The 19,017-nt window shown below is 52.1% G+C and overlaps 2 protein-coding genes across 2 annotated transcripts in view; one reads left to right on the forward strand and one right to left on the reverse strand.

Annotated features, from left to right (window-relative positions):
* The first annotated feature begins 358 nt into the window (after positions 1-358).
* Positions 359-19,017, forward strand: part of LOC132334990 (zinc finger protein OZF-like) — a 32,421-nt gene continuing 13,762 nt past the window's right edge. Inside the window, exons 1-2 of the mRNA XM_059861111.1 lie at positions 359-539; positions 1,364-2,195. Of these exons, the coding sequence (XP_059717094.1) occupies positions 359-539; positions 1,364-2,195 (1,013 nt within the window). The remainder of the gene's footprint in view (positions 540-1,363; positions 2,196-19,017) is intronic.
* Positions 11,001-14,213, reverse strand: LOC132334520 (serine/threonine-protein kinase pim-1-like). Its single transcript, XM_059860627.1, has 6 exons — positions 14,069-14,213; positions 12,658-13,205; positions 12,522-12,572; positions 11,949-12,318; positions 11,542-11,718; positions 11,001-11,254 (listed from the first exon to the last, which is right to left on the reverse strand). Exons 1-6 carry the CDS (start codon positions 14,211-14,213, stop codon positions 11,148-11,150), a joined length of 1,398 nt encoding a protein of 465 aa, XP_059716610.1. The 3' UTR covers positions 11,001-11,147.

Genomic DNA, 19,017 nt, shown 5'->3' on the forward strand with positions numbered 1-19,017 from the left:
GCCTGGGCAGGGTTCCCCCCGCCCGCAGCGGCTGGGAGCAGCCGAGAGCCCCGCGCTGCCCATCCCGACCTGTCCCGGCTCCAACCCCACTCCTGCTGCGGGCTGCGAGGGCTGCAGGAACGGGGCACCGAGGGTGTCGCTGCTGCTGGGGGAGGAGGAGGAGGGAGGGAAGGGGAGGGATGGAGGGGGAGAAGGGGGGGGGGAGATGGAAGAGGAGGGATGAAGGCGGAGAGAGAGCAGTGATAGAAGCAGGGAAAGGAGGTGGGGTTAGGGAGGGCGAGGAGTAGGGATAGAAGGGGAGGGATGGAAGAGGAGAAGGAGATGGAGATAAGAGAGCTGAGGAGGACAAGGAGCAAGGATGGAAGGGGAGGAGCGGGAGGAAGAGGAGGGGCAAAGGCGGATCAAGGCTGAGCAGACGGAACCACGTGCTCGAGCCCTGCCTGAATTCGCAGCCCCCACCTGTGGGTTCATCGCCCCCCCCATCGCGCAGGTGAGCGGGGAGGGGGAGCTCAGCCCAGATATCCCGGGGGGATCCCTGGGTGGGGTTTTTTCGGGGGATGTTTGGAGAAGGAAGAAGTCCAAGGCTGAGTGGAAAAGGCCCCTTGGGGGGACATCGGGGGGTGCCGGTGGCGGCTGCCGGCAGAGGCAGCCTGGAGGAGCAGAGCCCTGTGTCCCCCAGGAGCCCAAAGTGGGGAGCCCAGAGAGGGGGGAGCGCCACCATTGGTGGGACCCTCAAGAGCTGGAGAGGGGCAGGGGGGACTCCTTGGAGCCCCTGCAGCCCAGAGCAGAGAGTGAGGGGAGAAGGGACCTGGGAGCCCAAACATCCCCGGCATCCCAAAAAAGTGAGAGCGAAGAGGGGGGAGCTTCTGGGATTGCTGGAACTGCCAGCAGCCTGGGGAGGGCAGGCACCGAGGAGAAGGGGGACCCCCAATCCAAGTGTGACCCCCAGCAGCTGGGACAGGGGGGAACCCTGAACACCAGAGGGACCAGGGACAGGGAACTCTTTGGAGGCTTTTTCAGGGCTGAATTTTGGTGTTTGGGAGGTTTTTATGGAGCCCAGGTGGCCTGTGACTTATAGAGATGGACTTGGGCAGAGGGACCTTCAAAATCCACGTGGTCATCCATTGTTTTACCCAAACCAGGATTTCCCATTGCAGCCCCTGGGAGGCTGTGAGGAAGAGGAAGGTGCCCCAGGACACTGAGGCAGGTGAGGAGGAAGTCAGTGCCCCTTTCCCCTCTGTGCTGCTCCATCTCCCAGCCCAGCACGGCCCCCGGCTGCAGGACAGCCCTGGGGGGGGATCTCCTTCCCCTTGCCTGTGCCACAGAGGCAAATCCCATCCTGTTTTTGTCCCTCTTCCTCCAGAGCAGGAGCTGAGCATGGAGAGCAGGGAGGACAAATCCCTGTGTCAGAACCTGGTGGAAGAGGCCGTTTTGAGCGGCTCCACGGCGCAGGAACCCAACGGGGAGGAAAAGCCCCGGAGATCCCGCACGAGGAGGGGCTGCAAACGCAGATGGCGGGGATCTGAGGGGGAAAGAGCCAGCCTGGGCCAGGAAGGCGGCCAGAGATGGAGCCAGAGCTCGGAGCTGGTGCTGCATGAGCAGCTCCATGATGGGGAGAAGCCCCACACGTGTGGGGAGTGTGGGAAGATCTTCAGGTGGAACTCTGAGCTGATCAGGCACCAGAGGGCCCACACTGGGGAACGGCCCTACAAGTGTGATCAATGCAAGAAGAGGTTTCAGACCAGCTCCAATCTCCTCCAGCACCAGCACACTCACACAGAGGAGAGGCCCTTCCGCTGCCCCGACTGCGGGCAGGGCTTCAGGCAGAATGTTCATCTTGTCAGGCACCGACGCATCCACACTGGGGAGAGGCCCCACGAGTGTGGGGAATGTGGGAAGAGCTTCAGGCACAGCTCCAACCTGATCAGGCACCAGAGAACCCACACCGGGGAGAGGCCCTACGAGTGTTCTAAGTGTGGGAAGAGGTTTCAGAGCAACTCCCTTCTTCTCCAGCACTATCGGATTCACACAGAGGAGAGGCCCTTCCAATGCCCTGACTGCGGGAAGGGATTCAAGCACAACTCCACCCTCATCACCCACCGGCGCATCCACACTGGGGAGAGGCCCTACGAGTGTCCCCAGTGTGGGAAGAGCTTCTCCAGCAGCTCTCACTTGACCCAACACCAACAGAGGCACCGGTGAGGGAAGCCCTGCGAGTGCCCCGAGTGCGGGAAGAGCTTTGCGCGCTGCTCCAGCTCCATCCCCCACTGGAGGAGCCACATTGGGCAGAGCCCTGGTCACCCACATTCCTGTGATCCATGTTGGGAACACACCTGGCTGCTTCTCCTTTTGGTCTGGCATTAATTTTCTTGTGCCTCATCTTCATCCCTTAAAAACACCAAAGACATGGTTAAATAAATGAAATTGATTAAAGATATCTAAAGTCCCACCATTTCTCAGATGTTTGAGGAGGAATTTAGGATTTGGGGACACATTCTGTGTGGAGTGCCCCTGTTGCTAAAAGGCAGGAATTTGATCTAACCCTTCTTCTGTGGCTAACAACTCTTCCCCTGGCCCAAACCCAAACTCCACCCCTGGTGTACCCTATAAAAACCCCATGGCCCTGCCTTTGCCCTGTCTTTTGGGGTCAGAAATGGATTCTGGAGATATCTGAAACCAAGACCCGTCTCGTTTGTTCCCGGCACCGGCAGCTGCAGCCTCCCTGGACACCATGAACTCTGGAGAATGGGGGCAGCCAGTGAGGACAGGTCCTGGATTGCAAGATAAGTGTGTGTTGTGTTTGCCATCTGTCAGAGGTGGGGCAGTTATCTTCTGTGCATTGGGCAATTTATCTCTTCCAGAACCATTCCTCCCTCCAGGAGATATCTGCTGTTAGTGGGCCATTAATTTACAGGAGAGTGAACGTGTTTTTCACAGGCAGCTTCACAGAAACTGGAAAACGTGGGGTTCCCGGGAGGGGGCACCGCTGATCCAGAGCATTGAGGTGCTGCCTGCAATCGTCCATAACCGCCCCTAAGGGGCCTCCAGGGCTTCACCCTCCATGAGCTGCAGCAGACGTGTCGGGAAAGGTGACAAGAGCCCGTGGGATGGTCCTTGTTGCAGGCAGATTAGCCACTTGTAGCTCTTCAAAACTCCCACCCGTGAAAAATGAAAAAACTTAAACCATTCCTAAATGTGAAAAACAAGTTCACCCTCCTGTGAAAATGTAAAAAGTTTAATAAAGGACAATGGGAGACCAGGACCATGGAGCAAAGGTTATTACGGCCGGGTGCATCTTGGCACTCGGCCAGGAGCACCCTGTTACCTTCAGGGATCCCCCTGAAATCCCTTTTCCCTTACACCAGCCTGTTGCATATTCATAGACCCTCATGCATATCCATAAACTACTTTACATATTCCAGGAACTCTTCTACATGGCCCCTCCTTGGGTCTGCCTTTTCAGAGCATGTGTGTTACTTGGCTGTGGTTTTGGCTCCTTCTCTTCATCACCTCCAGGTTTTGGGCCTTGGTCACTCTGCCTTCAGATGGGGAGTGCTGATAGTTGGCAGATCTGTGCAGGTGTCCTCATCCTGTGTGCACTGGATGTTATCCCATCCCAGCAGGAATTTTAACACAAGCAGCTCTTTCATGAAGCTTAATTAACAACAGAAATAAAACCTATATATTTATACCAAAGTTGCTTTAACATCACAGATATAAAATCCATTTTAATATTTGCTAAAAGCCAATATTAGAATATGTATCCATAGCATTGCCCATATCTTTCCTTACCCTTTTGTTCCCAAGAGTGCAGCAAGGAGTGAAAACTGCCAGCATGGCACGGGGTTGCTGCCATCTCTCTGTCACCCCGTGTCTCTCTCCCTTAAGAGCCTGAACGAGAGATGAGGGGCTCCAGGCAGCTCTCCAAAATGCAGTTTGTTGTATCCAAGATGTTACAGCAGTCCAGGGTTGTGGGTGGCAGAGCCTGTGCCTACAGCTGTCAGCTCCAGCTGCAGGCAGGCCTGGAGATCCTTTAGCTTTGGTTACAGTGCATTATATACTCTGCTTTGCTGAGCATCTTAACACAGAAGAAACAATCTATACCTTTACTTTTACCTATAGCCTATCATAACTCCTGTAATTACCATATTCATGTCACTATTCTCCAGTCACTAAAAGTTAGTACATTACAGTTTAAGCTAGAAGTTGTTTTTCAGTTTTCTTGCAGTGGAAAATTCTGAGACCTTTTTTCTACTTGCAACTTTGCTGACTTGTTTGCCTGTGGAATCTTTTTGGTTGGTAAAAACATCTTCTTGTTTGAGGTGGGTTTATCCTTTGCTGTAAGCCATAAAAACCCCTTGTAAGTAGCACACCCTTTGCCTTAGTTACCCAGTAAGACTGGCTCAACAATTCTTCTATGTAAAAACTTGGTTCCATCTCTATTCCTTTTTCAGATTCTACATTCAAAAATCTTTCTGTCATGTACACATATCTGTTAAAGTTTCTTGTCGAACTTTCATCCTTCCCAACACTCTGTGCCACCCTGTCTCTCTTTTCCTGAGGGCAGAACAAGGGACAGAATCCATCCAGAGGTGACACGGGAGCGCTGCCATCCTCTCTCCGTTCTGTGTCCTCCTTTCCCCCCCATCTTTCCATGTTCCCCTTTCCTGCCTGTCACTGTTGAGTCAGAAATGACACGGATAAATGAGTGACACACTCCATGCATCTTCAGAAGGCCAATAATCATCTTTATTAGGAAACCCATTTTTTTGTACTCGATCCCAATACAGGTGGACCTGATTGGTTATTTTACATTTCACACGATTGGCTAATTAAGAAAACACCCCTTGGGGTAAACAATCTGTGAGGAAAACAATTGTCACAAACACCACCTGCGAGGTTGTTCAGAATTCTTCATCTCCAGCTCCCTAATGTTTCCCAGACAGATCCATGGGAAATCTTACCTGGATTGTGTATCCACACCTACCCGGGAAGGTGATGGCTGAGCTGTCCCGGGCCCTCCCTCTAGAAATGGCGCTTACCACGCTGTTTAAGGTTCCCCTTTTTCCTGCCCAAGTCCTTCTTTTCCTGTCCCCAACATCCCCTTCCCCCCTGCTGTTGGAAGCCAGGGCACAGGGAATGTCTCCCTGCCTGTCCTGAGAAGTGATGATCCCCAAGGACAGGACTGATCCCCAAGGACAGGACAGTGTTCTCTCTCCCCAAGAGAACACTGCTTTTAACTTTTGTCCATGCAGAAAGCTTCCAGGACTTTGGGAAGAATTGGGATCTATGAGTGTGTGAAATAGAGATTAGTGTAGTTTATCACAGGGTGAAAAACTGAGAGCTTTGGGTTTTTAGTCTGAGGGTGGATAGAAGGGAGGATTTTGGGCATTGCCTGATCTCCTTCTTGTTCTTCATCTCCTCCATTTTCTGCTGTGTTGGGAGCACAGGGTGATTGGTTGTAAAGAGCTGCAATGCAGATGCTGAGTGGTAAACAGAGAATTAGTTACTGGTAGAAAGGTAGAAATAAAATGTGTTCTAAGAGTTAATTGGGCAAAATCGTTTTAAAAGACCTTGAACCTGTGTGTCCTGTGACTTTTGGTGCCTTCTCTTTGTACACTAAGTCTGGTGTGCAGACAGCGTGCTGAACTTTTGGTAAGAGAAAAATAAACAACAGCCTGAAGACTGAAAAAACCAAAGGTCCCGTTTGTTTCTCAATCCTGGCACAGAAGCTTTTAGGGGTGTCCCCATCAGGGGATCCCCGGAGGAGGTTCACACCTCCATCCCTCCCTTCCTCCCTCCCTCCCTCCATTCCTGTCCCGCTGCTCAGCCCCGCTCAAAGCCCTGCACCCTCACTGCTTCACAAAAGGACCCAAAATTAACCAAAATCCTCCCAAAATTACCTCAGAACCCATCCTGAGGGGCTCTGGGTGAAATTTGAGGGGAGTTTTGAGGGATTTGAGCAGACTTTGGCTGGGTTTGAATCCTTCACTCGCTTGGGCATCCCCAAGGTACTAAAACCACCCAAAATTTCCTCCAAATTAACCCAAAATCCACCAAAAATCGATCCCACAACCAGGCAGCTGGGGGGAAATTTTTGGGATTTTGAGATTTGGGGGAATTTTGGCTGGGTTTGAATCCTACACCAAATTTTGTTTCCAGGAGGTACCAAAACGACCCCAAATCAACCCAGAATCGACCCAAATTTACCTGAAATTAACCCAAAATTACTTCCAAATCCATCCTGAGAAGGTTTGGGGGTATTTGGAGGGATTTTAAGGGAGCATTTTTGTTGGGAATTGATTACATGACAAAGGTCACGTAGACATGCTCTGGATAGCTGAGAATTGGAAAAGTACTGGCCCAGCTAATCTGGGGCCTTACACCTGCAAGGCCGCAGTGGCCTTGGGTATAGCTGTAGTCTGATAACAGGATGATGTAGCCAAGAGCAGAGCATGAGAAAAGGGAGATGTAAGTTGTAAAGAATGAAGAAGTAAGAATAACCAATAGACTGCTTAGCTTACAGAATATGCATGAGCTTATTACATGTTGTGCTTAAATGTCTGATGCTCTAATCAATAAACGAAGCTTGCCGATTCTCACATTGAGATGACCCGAGCTTCCTGCAGTGCGACAAATGGCGCCTCGAACAGAGACCCTAAAAGAGGGGGGAGGCGAAAGGGCTGGTGCTCCGCGCCTTGAACAAGGACCCTAGAGAGGGGGGTTGGCAAAAGAGCTGGTGGTCTCCGTGCCCCGAGTGACCCTACAGAGGAGTCTCAGCTTGAACCTGTTGGCCACAGTCCAGTGCAGTATCCGTGTCGGTCCCGAAGCAGCACGGGAGGCAAAGAGCTGGTACTCCGGCCCCGAGCGACCCTAGAGAAGAGTCTCGGCCGATGAACGCCGCCGACGTCTTGGGAGGGCTGCAACAGCGCTGACGTTTAAATTGAAAGGTATGAAAAGACAAGCGGCGTATGATTTTTTTTTTTTTTTTAATGCTTTTTAGAAAAGTGAAGACTATAAAGTATTAACCTGGGAAAAGAACTCCCAAGATTGCTTGCATATAGACTGCAAGCCGCAACGTAACCAAACAAGAGTTAAAGAGCCTGTTACAGCAAGCCAACAAACAGTAAGATCTTTATTAATTGGACGTGAGACTAACTTTACAACTTAGTAAGCAGCGGCGCGGTAAAAGTAACATCTAGCTCCCCCGCTGGGAGCAGAAACTGCTGCGGCCACTTTGTGCTTTTTTTTTTTTCTGCATCGCAGCCGGCAATTGCATTCACAGCGGTGCCGGCGGGAGTCGACCCTGTATTACCCGTGCTGACCCCTCCCGTGGCCGCCTCCCCAGCAGAGCCCGTGAGAGCTCCGGCCGCGGCTGTCCTGCCATCTCCCGTGTCGGCTCCACCAGCAGCTGTCTGCGCCTGCACTGCAGCTTTCGGCACCCGGAAAGGACGCGGCTGCCATCCCCAACCCGGCAAGAGATGCATTTCCTTCAGCTTTGCAGCCCCCACCGACTCCCGCGGCGACCCCGCCTTCGCCCGCCGCGCCGGTAAAGAAGATTGGAGTCGACAATAGCGACCACCAAGCGGAACCGTCTTCAGATCCACCCCTCTGCCCCCAACAGTAGCTGCCAGCGCCTGCAATCAGCCGAGATTCCCTCCCGAACTTTTCGAACTGTCCCGAGACTGCCCCTGCGGGGGCAGCTGAGACGGGGGGGAAGACGAGGAGGAGTGGGAGGACGCCATCCTGCCCCTGCGGTGCCGCAAAGGCCTGTGTAAAAACTCAGCGTTTTTTGCAAGCCGATTCGAGTCTAGTTTAGAAGTTGCCATTAAAGTTTAAAATGCTTAAAATTCCCCTGCTTGCCCCAGCGGCCTAGAGAAAGTAACTCCTAAAAGTTCTGCCTCTGTTCCCCAGCCCGGGTGGGGGGGGGGGGGGGGGGTGGGGTGAGAGTAGTACCAAAGAGCTGTAAATTAACCCTGTGAGTACACCAAAGGGAACTGCATAACTGTAAAGAATCTAAAAGCATGTGCTATATAGACCTTTTTAACCATTCGCAGTCTATTTACTCCCAGCTCTCTGAGTTGCAGAGGTTAACTAGAAACTTACAAGTAGAATTAAGCTTTAGTGTTGATAAATAGCTCAAAACTTTAGGCCTAAGATTATAGCTTTGTTTTATTCTTAAAGCTAATATTATAATAAGTATTATAGCTTTGTTAATATTATTAGTTTTGCTTTGTTTTTGCATGTGCTGATAAAAAATAGTATAAAAAATAATATTTATTGCATTTAATCAAACATTGCTTGTGCAAAAAGAAAACAGGGGAATTGTTGGGAATTGGTTACATGACAAAGGTCACGTAGACATGCTCTGGATAGCTGAGAATTGGAAAAGTACTGGCCCAGCTAATCTGAGGCCTTACACCTGCAAGGCCACAGTGGCCTTGGGTATAGCTGTAGTCTGATAACAGGATGATGTAGCCGAGAGCAGAGCATGAGAAAAGGGAGATGTAAGTTGTAAAGAATGAAGAAGTAAGAATAACCAATAGACTGCTTAGCTTACAGAATATGCATGAGCTTATTACATGTTGTGCTTAAATGTCTGATGCTCTAATCAATAAACGAAGCTTGCCGATTCTCACATTGAGGTGTCACCGAGCCTCCCTCACTGTGACACATAACCAAAACTGCTCAATCAGGGTACGGGGAGGGCTTCCCACCCTGCCTGACGTGCAAAAGGCAAAAGGATCCAAACACAACTTATGTACAGTGGGCTAATACATATTCATCAATATTTTCCTGTAAATCTCCTCCTTTTTCTGATTCTTGAAATCGACATCACCACACTCACAGCGCATGCTCCCGCTGTGGCTGAGGGGGCTTCTGGCTCTCTGGGACTCTCCTTTGAGGAAGGCCGACAGTCTTCCTCACTGTCCTCTGAATAACCTGGCAGGCTGTGCCTGTGCCCCAAGTCCTGTGTTATGTAAGTAAGCACTATGCTCCAATTAAACCTTATTATTTTATAGATAAGAACACTCTTTTAGACTCCCTGTCTGGAATCGTCCCAACGTTGTTCATGTCATGGCCGATCCTGTCCTGGGAGTTGTCTTAACTTCATCTTGATGCCAATTCTGACTTGGGAGTCTTCCTAACTTTTGTTCATCAAGGCCAATTCCAATCTCCTGTATCCTGTTTCCCACATGTATCATCTACAAAGAAACCCATCTGCTTCATACCATGAATCACATATACCTTTCCAATTTTCTTCCCAAAATATTGATATATTTACAATTTTGTTAGCACAAACCACATCCATTTATCACAATTTCCCCCATCTTCTCTTTGGATAATATTAATTCATGCTTTTTAATAAAGACTGAATTTTGGTATCTTCTACATCCCACAAATCCCGGTTTTCAGACTCCCTCATTTCTCTTTTTGATCAAATTTGATACATGGTATTTTACCTATGCAGGAAATAAAACATGGTATAGACCACAATAGAGTCCAGCTGGTATAAACCACCAGATTTTGTTAGCACAAATCATATCCATTTATCAAAACAAGCCAAAAGCTTGGAAAAGGATGAAAGAAATGCTCCGATGACGATGATAACAAAAAAAAAAACCCAAAACAATTTATCTTTGACAGCAAATGAACACCGGCCGCCCTCCAGCCCCCCGAGCCTGGCAGGCCAAGCGGTGCCGTTCCCATGGCATGAGGTGCTGGCAGCCTGCGGAGAGAAACCAGAGAGCCCCGGTCAGTCGCAGCAGGCTCCTGTCCCCCTGTCCCGCCATGGCCTGTGCCCGGGCCAGGCTGCTGGCTGTGCTCAGAGCCCAAATCTCCAGTCCTAGTCTCTGTTTTTAGAGAAGGCGTGGCAGGCCACGTTCCACCTCCTCTGCTTAATCACGGCACAGCAACTCCTCAGCAGCTGCAAGAGCGGGATGCCCGTGTGCCCGCTGCCGCCTGCCCAGAGCCCTTCTGCCAGGTGAGCTGTGGAGCCAGGTGCCCACCTCTGGAGAGCTGCTGCTAGGAGAGGAGCCGATCCTGCACCAGGTCCTCGTCCTTCTGAAAGGGGCTGTCCCCACAGACCGTGGCCCCTGGGGTAGTGCTGCCACTGGACGTGCTCCACAGACGCTGCAGGCGCTTCCCCGTCTGGTCCGGGCACCAGGTGTATCCTCCTGGGAAAAACAGAGAACAATTGCATGGAAGTCAATTCAAAACAAGGCCTGGAAACAAGAAAAAGCACAAAGCCTGTCACCGTTTCACAGGCCTGAGGAGGGTCTGACCACTCCATGCAAGAATTAAACCTGCCCAAGGGTGGGGAAAATCCCCACCTTTCCCACATGTAAACGCACCCCTTCCTCAAGGGCCTGCAAAGCAGACCAGCTGGGGCACGGCTTCAAAACCTGCCCCCCCCCCCACCCCCCACCACCCCCCATCCACATGGATGGATGCTTTTGTCAGGCTGGCTGCCCCCGCCTCACCACCTGCCAGGCTGGCTGGCAGAAGCTGTCAGCAAGGCCAACAGCCGGCTCCCCTTCCACAACATCCGTCCGCTGTCCTGCCAAAAAGCAGCTCAGGGGCTGGCAGAAAAATTAATATTCCCCAGCGCCGCCGAGCAGGGAACCTCTGGCACGTGGCCAGGCCGAGCCCTGCCCTGCCTGGAAGCACCAGCATCCCCCCACCCCTGTGCCGGCTGGGGACTCATCTTGATTTCATTGGGGCGCAGAGCGTGTCCTCCAGGTAGGGGCCGCAGCCAAAGCCCATTGGCTCTGCCCTGCCAGCACCTTGCTCCAGGATGGTGTTCCCAGCTCCACGTCATCCTCCAGAAGAACACACCGGCTGTGCCTCGGCTTGTGGTGACACCAGAATGCCATTGAGATTCAGGGGAATGTTTCCCCTGTCCCAGTCCATGGCACCTTCACTGCACTGCCACCACTTGTCCAATAGGATGGGGAGCTCAGAGCTGTTCCCTCCACAGCTCGCCGGGGACCAGCGGAAGCATCTCCTCGGCTGCGCTCTCTCCTCCGCGCCGCAGCTGCAGGGAAACGCTCTGGGCTTTTCTTCCAGCGCCACGGGACGCGTGCTGCTGATACTTGCTGGGCTCCTGGATCCTACTGTGCACAGGGATGCATCTCTGCTGTCTCCTAGGCCAGACAGGGCTCCTGCAGCCAAGAATGCTCAAAAACGTCCTCCAGTGATGGTCTGTCAGTGGGGTCCATGCATAAACACCACCTGATGAGGTGCTGGCACTCTGCAGAGAAAAACCAGAAACCACCGCTCAGCAGGAAAAGGCTCCTGTCCATGCTCTCCCACATTCCACAGTGCTCAGGCCACACCAGGAGTGCTCAGAGCTGCAGCCAAAAGCTTCCCATCGATCCTCTCTTGCAGAGGACACCAGCACAGAGGCACAGGTGCCACCTCCTCCAGCTAAGCCCAGGAGATCCACCTCCTCACCAGCTGCAAGAGCAGGATGCTTCTGTGCCAGCTGCCCCTCCCAACCCCGTTCTTACCCCTCGTGCCTTGAGGGCGCATCCCCACCTTGAGACACCCGGGCGGGGAAGCAAAGCTGGCCCCGGATGATGTCCTCATTGGTGTGGAAAGGAAGGTGCCCGCAGACCAGCTCATAGAGCAGGATGCCCAGGGACCAGATGGTGGCTGGCTGGCCATGGTAGCAGCCAAAGAGGATCCACTCCGGTGGGCTGTACTCCGGCGTTCCTATGGGACACGGGCGCAGCTCATCAGGCATATCCTGCTCCCTCCCTCCCTCCTACCCTCCCTCCCAGCCAGCTCCCATCCCACAACAGCCAGCCCCTGCCTTGCCAAAAAGCAACTTGGCTGCAGCTGGCAGAAGAAGAATTCCCCCTCCTTCCTTCCCTCCCTCTTCCCCCTCTACCAGCAAAGGGGGGAACCTCCACTGCCTGGCTGGGCCCTGGCTTTGGGCTCACCTGACATCTGGGTGTAGAACGTGTCCTGGAGGATCGTGCTGCACCTGAAGTCGATGAGCTTCGTCTCGCCTGTGGCCAGGTCCACAAGGACGTTCTCGGCCTTGATGTCGCGGTGCAGGACGCCGCGGCTGCTGCAGTGCCGCACGGCCTCCAGGACCTGGCGGAACAGCCCCCGCGCCACGGGCTCCGTCAGGAAGCGCCGCTCGTGCAGGAAGTACCAGAGGTCCTGACAGCGCTCCGGACGCTCCATGACCAGCGCGAAGCCCTCGGGCACCTTGAACCAGTCCAGGAGCCGCACGACGCCGCGGAAGCCAGGCCACGACACCATCCACAGCAGCGCCAGCTCCAGGGGCACAAGGACGCCGTTCTGCTGCAGGGGCACCGCGATGCCGTCAGCGGGGCCGATGCTGCGCCGCGCCTCGGGCACCCCTTGCCCGACCCTGCCACTGCTCGCCACCCCGCTCACCCCACGCTCGCTCCCCTCGCAGTGTTCCGGCTGCCGCCCTGCCGGGCCTCGCCTTCGCCCCGCCCGGCACGCCCCGCCGGCTCCTCCCGCTGGCCCCGCTCACTCACCAGCCGCGCCCACTCCGAGATGCGGTCCCGGGACACTCGCTTGATGGCCACCTGCGAGCCAAGGCGAGCGGCGGGCTGAGCTCCTCGGCCGCTGCCCGCCGCCCGCCGCCCCCCTCCGACCGGCCCCGTCTCTTACCGGGGCGCCGTCGGCGAGCCGGGTCCCGGAGTAAACGCTGCCGAAGCCGCCGCTGCCCAGCAGCGAGCCCTCCCTGTAGAGCTGCTCTAGGGGAGGCTTCTCCGCCCGTGCGGGCAGCACCGCGCTCCCGCTCTTCTGCTCGGGGCACCCGCCCGCCCGGCGCGCTGCTGCTTGCCCAGCCTCCCCGGGCTGCGGCGGCTCGGGGCGGGCGGCCGAGCTGGCGAGAGGCGGAGCTCGGAGCGGGGAAGCTGCCGGCGACGCCGTCGGCCACGGGGCGGGAGCCGAGCGGCAGCGGGGCGGCAGCGGGCGGAACCGCGGCAGGGGCTTCTTTCGGGGCCGGGGCCTCGGCCGCGGCTGGGCCAGAGCCCGCGCCAGGCGGAGCCAAAAGACCGTGCTGCTCCGCCAGCACCAGAGCGAGCAGCTCTTCCAGCGGCGCCACAGCCAGTACGGAGAGAGCCCGGCGGAGGCGGAACCACGGCGGGCCGGGCAGGGGCGGGCACGGCGCGGCCCCGCCGAGGGGCGCCTTGCGGGACGTGGCATGAGCCGGCCTGGGAGAGGCGGAACACGGACGGCACGGGACGGGACGGGATGAGGAGCAAGTGGAAAGTCGAGCGGAAAACCGATCGAGAGAAGCGCTGCTGCCGCTGCTGCCGCTGCTGCTGCTGCTACTGCTGCTGCTGCTGCTGCTGCTGCTGCTGCTGCTGCTGCTGCTGCGGAGCCGCCGGAGCTCGCGGCCGTTCCTCCGTTGCCACCGCGAACCCAACGGAGGAGCCGCCGCGCGCCCCAAGGAATGAAAGAGAGAAACAAACAAATCACACCCCAAAGTCATTCCTATTAGAGAAGTAACCAAAGAAAACAATGTAGCAATAAAGAAGAGTGTTGGCTTGTGGCTTCTTTCTTCTTTGTGTGAGGCGAAGCATTTGATGGGGAAGAATTGCCTCTTCTGACAATTCTGCGCAAGTAGAGAGGAGCAGAGCATTAAATTTTCTAGTAGAAAAGGGAAATCATGTCGCTAATGTCATCTCTTTTCATCCTCTGTTGACACAGATGCAGGCTGCCAAAATACATAGTCTGCAGTGTGGAGCTTGGGGCCAAGTTTCTTTTCCTGCCAGAGGATGAGTAGGGGAAGTATCCCAGAGTCATGGAGTTGTGGCATGGTTTGGCTTGGAAGGGATCTAAAAGATCCCATGGCTGCTGGGAACCCCCCTGCTGTGGCTGGGGACCCCTTGCACCAGACCGGCTTGTCTAGAGCTCCATGCAGCCTGCCTTGAACACTGTCAGGGATGGGACATGCACACCTTCTCTGGGCAGCCTGTTCCAGGAGAGTATTTTTTCTGAATCCCTTACCTAAACCTAATCTCTCTACATTTGGATCCATTCTCCCTTGTCCTGTCCTTGCCTGCCCTCGTACAAAGTCCCTGTCCAGCTTTCTTGTAGGTTGCCCTCAGGTACTGGAAGGGCACAGTTAGATCAGGGCTTGGTCTCTTTCCCAGGCTGAAGAAGCCGAGCTGTGTCAGCTTTTCCTTGCAGGAGAGGAGCTGCAGCCCTCGCACCATCTCGCTGTCCCTCCTGGGCCCTGCTGCAGCGTGTCCACGTCCTTGCCATCTGTGCCGGGGAGCCCGGCAGAGCCGGACGCAGCACTGCAGGTGCAGGGTCAGCGGCGGGGAGGAGACACGGCCCTGGCAGCAGCTCTGGGAGCAGCGATTGGCGATGGGCTGCCCGCCCTGCAGAGAGCCGGGGCCCTTGTGCCTGCCCTTGTGCCCAGGGCACCTTTCCCTGCCGCCCGCCCGCCCGCCCACTCAGGGGAAATGCACCCTGTGCCGCCCCTCAGTGCCGCCCCTCGCTGCTGCCCCGGGGACTGCCCGGTGCCAGCTGGAGGGCCCCAGGCCTCGGCCTCACCCTGCTCAGCCCAAGGCCCTGGAAAAGCAGATTCAAACACCCACCCAGAAAGTGCCCGAGGATTCCAAGGTCAGTATTTTGTCACCAGTACAGCTTTGCCGTCAGAGTCTGGATGGGATTAGAAAATCACCAGGAGAAAAGAGCATGAACAAGTTCTGCCTTGGCACTACCTCAAGGTGTGGGAGTACCAGTCGTCGGTTTCACTGGCTCTGGATTGAAGGGACTTGAGACAGTAATTCATCTTCAGACTCAAGTGTTTATTATTTCTTATCAGTAAAACAGTCTCATTAATGTGAGTTCAGCAGCTTTTCATTAGAAGGCACAAAATGGCTAACAATCTCTTGTTCCAAGGTCTTTTAAGACTAAACTATCCAATTAAGAACTGACACCTAGATTATTTTCCCTTTTAACCCAATAGCAGATCCCAAAGAGCTTGCAATATGGAATTTCTGCCCAATTAGAAAAAGCCACCCAAACCCATGAAGAAGAAGGAAGAAGAAGCATGAAGAAGAAACCCAGGATGACAACCTGTGCCATCCGTCTTGCTTCCATCCACAACATACTAAAAATCCCAAAACCTAAATTTCTCAGAATCAGAGTAGACCAAGGCCCAAAACCTGGAGGTGATAAGAATGGATTACAACTACAACCAAGGAATCTGCATGCTCTAAAAAGGCAGACCCAAGGAAGAGCCATGCGAAACAGTTCTTGAAACATGTAAACTGCTTTGGGGAAAAGTTTGCTATGCATGAGGGTCCATGAATATTCAACAGGCTGATGTAATGGAAAAGGTATTTCAGGGGGATCCCCGAAGGTAACAGGGTGCTCCTGGCTGAGTGCCAACATGCACCGGCTGTAATAACTTTTACTCCATGGTCCTGGTCTCCCATTGTCCTTTATTAAACTTTTTACATTTTCACAGGAGAGTGAACGTGTTTTTCACATTTAGGAATGGTTTAAGTTTTTTCACTTTTCACTAGAGGGAGTCTTGAAGAGCTACAAGTGGCTAATCTGCCTGCAACAAGGACCATTCCACAGGCTCTTGTCACCTTTCCCAACACGTCTGCTGCAGCTCATGGAGGGTGAAGCCCTGGAGGCTCCTTAGGGGTGGTGATGGACGATTGCAGGCAGCGCCTCGATGCCCTGGATCAGCGGTGCCCCATCCTGGGAACCCCCACGTTTTCCAAATAGGCATCATCTCCTTCAGGGTGCTTCCTTAAGAATCTGAGCTGTACATTGATGACAGAGGTTACAATCTAAACCATTCCCATCAGTCAGTAATATAATTCAGGTGTTAAGATGTTGGAATGTTGGAGGACAGAAGACAGATGATGGACTTTGGACCTGGTTAACATAAGAGATTTGATACCAGGATGCCTTGGCAAAAGCAAACAGAACTTTGAAAATTAGACCTAGATTGCAAGAAGATTGAGTCAGATGGGTTTACTGGAAAAAGAAAATCCCATTAAACTCTGCAAGCAAGGGATGTTGTTTTATGCATAAGTTTGTGTAGGTAATTGTAACCTAATCATTGTAGTACACATTACTAGTCTCCCTAAAATAGTATATAAGTGCTTTTATCCCACAATAAAATCGGATTCTGATCCCCGAGTCAGTCTCCCAATCTCTCTCCATCGCTGACACTTCCCTAATAAAGAACTGTTATTCCTGCTCCCATAGTTTTACCTGAGAGCCCCCCTTAATTTAAAATTTATAACAATTCTGAAGGAAGGGGTTTGCATTTTTCCATTTCAAGAAAGGCTCCTGCCTTCCTTAGCAAACACCTGTCTTTCCAAACCAAGACACAGGAGCCACCTGTATTATACATGGAAATACTTCACACAAAAAACCAAGAGCCTCAAAAAGGCAAAACAGCTTGGTAATTTGTACAAAGTAACTCTGATCAGAAATAAAATGTCTTAATAGATCGGTCTGAAGATGACATTCACAATTTTCCTGGTGACATTGTGCACTGTACTGTAGCAGTGGACAGTCACTGGACATAGCCAGTAGGATAACTGGATATGCTTTTCAAACTTATTCTTAGTATTCATTGAATTATTCATTAAATCCTCATCCTTCTGTACACTTCAGCTGTGCTGTAAACTTCAGAGACATTTTTTCACAAGCTTCTAACAAGTTACTCTGGATCCATAATTCCTGAGACCAAATGGAGTCCAAATGCCAAGTGGGATTACTCTTTTCAAAGCCTGGAGTCACACAGAATGAAGCAGCACTTAAATCATCCTGTGCATCCCATACACATAACAGTCCAGTCACTGACCATCTGCAATAATTTTTTACTTTTGCTACAAATTATTTTCAAGAATAAGCTACAAATAATATCTTGATCCGGTTTAAATTTAGGGACAGCATTGCATTTGCCCAAAAAAATTCTAAGGGTACCTAGTGCTGTTGCAGTAATACAAGAGAACTGTAAGTGTGTATTACTAGTTGTTATTCATATTAGGTAAAAATGGCTCAGCTCAGCTTTGCAAAGCAAGAAACAAAACATGGAGAGTTGAAATGATGGAGTTGGGACAGTGCAGCCAGTCTGCTTTTTGTGAGAGATGCTCTTAAGCAGTGGCAGTTTTAATGCACTTGTCTCCTGTAATTTTGCTCCTTGTGATCTACTGTCCACCTCAGCAACTTTTTCTGCTCTTTTTTTTCCTTTATTTTTTCAGCTGAGTATCAAAAGGAAAAGACAGAACTGCAATGTAACTACCAAAATAATAGATTTTTTTTCAAACTAAAAAATACTCACAGCTTTTAGAAAACACAACAGAAGTGTTGGAAAGTATAAACAATACAAGGTATTGAACAGTATTTTTACATTATACTACATCAGCCAAACAAATGGATAGTAGGGCTTGAGGATCAAGGATATCATTGAAGTTTTGTTAAAAGGGCTTCTTTTGGTCTCTGTGTGGTAACTGTCACCACCCTGATGTAAATACTTCACAATCTATTTACATTTTCTTAAGTTGTAATATTTTGCATCATTGATCAGCTATGGTTTTTTAGATTTCTCTTGTACCCATCATTGAATTATCTGAGCACAACCTCCAAACAAGACAAATGGCAAAGTAGCAAAGGGCTGCAATAACTGAGCAGCCAACGAGATAAGCTACACTGGCATCCCTTGGCTTTGCCAAATCCTCTGTGAGTGCTTTCGTTTCTTTTCCTCTTTGGTTTAAAATGCAACACATTTTCATTACTTCTGATGTCTCACCTCTGAAAGAAAAACATAGATATTCTTGTTAGCAGTGTCTTATTGGCCAACAAATCCTTAAAAGCTCTTGAAACTAGAAGTCTTGCAGCCTTGTGAGCCGTGCAGTGGAGATGGGAGCCAAACTCACCCTTCCTGTCTATGCAGAAGATAAGGAAAAGAAATGGCATCATCTAAAAAACCCAGAGGTCCGCTCTCTAGCTCCTTCCTAACTCCTTCAAATCTCCCAAAGTGTGAATTAGTGACAAACAGATGACAAGGACTCATAATGCTGGCTCTTTGACTCCAAAGCAGCTGCTTTAGAATCTTTCACATAACCCTGTGTAGTTATGTGCCAGAAATGTATGATTTGAAGAAACTTTCCCAACGGACTTGAATGGGGGTTTGTTTGAAAGGTGTTTGAGGAGAAAGCCTCCCAGCAGAAGTCTGGCCTTTGGCCTCGCTTTGTCCCTGCTGATTGTGAAGTGTGCCATCAGCTGCAGGGATTTCTGGGCTAAAAATAGCATCAAGTCACTTGGCCTATAAAAGCTGGACCCACTTTCAAGCAAATTTGGAGACCTCCTCTATGGGTGGATGGAGCACCTAGGATTTTCCCAATTGCTGGGAATGGTTCTCCAGGTCCCTGGTGTAAAAGGGGGCTCCCCAGCAACTGCACATCTGCAAGATGAGAAACAATTGTCTTGGTTTGAAAAGACAGGTGTCTGCTATGGAAGGCAGAAGCCTTCTCTGAAATAGAAAATGTAAATCCCCTCCCTTCAAATGATTATAATTTAGAAATTAAAATGCTCTGAGGTAAAGCTATGGGAATAGGACTGAGCCCATAGAGCATGGCAGTGTTTGCTGATGGTCTGAGCCCTTCCTAAAGATCCTGTCGGGCTGTCTTAGACCCCTGGGGCCAGGGATTCCTTCCAACCTGGGCCACTTTGGGTGGGCTGGGGGCAGCCCCAGGGCAGGTGGCAATGTGGTTAAGGGCCCTGGGTGGCACGCTGCAGCATGGTCACCGTGGCACGGAACGGAAGCCGGTGTCCAAGGGCCCTTTGTGACGCGTGGGAAATAGAAGCTTGCCTGGGTGCTCGGAACACCCAACGGCTCAGAACGGGACAGAGCAGTGCCGTGAGGAGCCCCTGCACAGCGCACTCGTTCCCGTCTGACCCGGAGCTTTTCTGTGGCCTTGTTCCTGAGGCTGAGCTCGAGGCCTGAATACAGGACTCGCTGACCGGTGGCCTTCCGAG

This window comes from Haemorhous mexicanus, chromosome 16, assembly GCF_027477595.1.
Source record: "Haemorhous mexicanus isolate bHaeMex1 chromosome 16, bHaeMex1.pri, whole genome shotgun sequence".
In the NCBI taxonomy this organism is placed as follows: Eukaryota; Metazoa; Chordata; class Aves; order Passeriformes; family Fringillidae; genus Haemorhous; species Haemorhous mexicanus.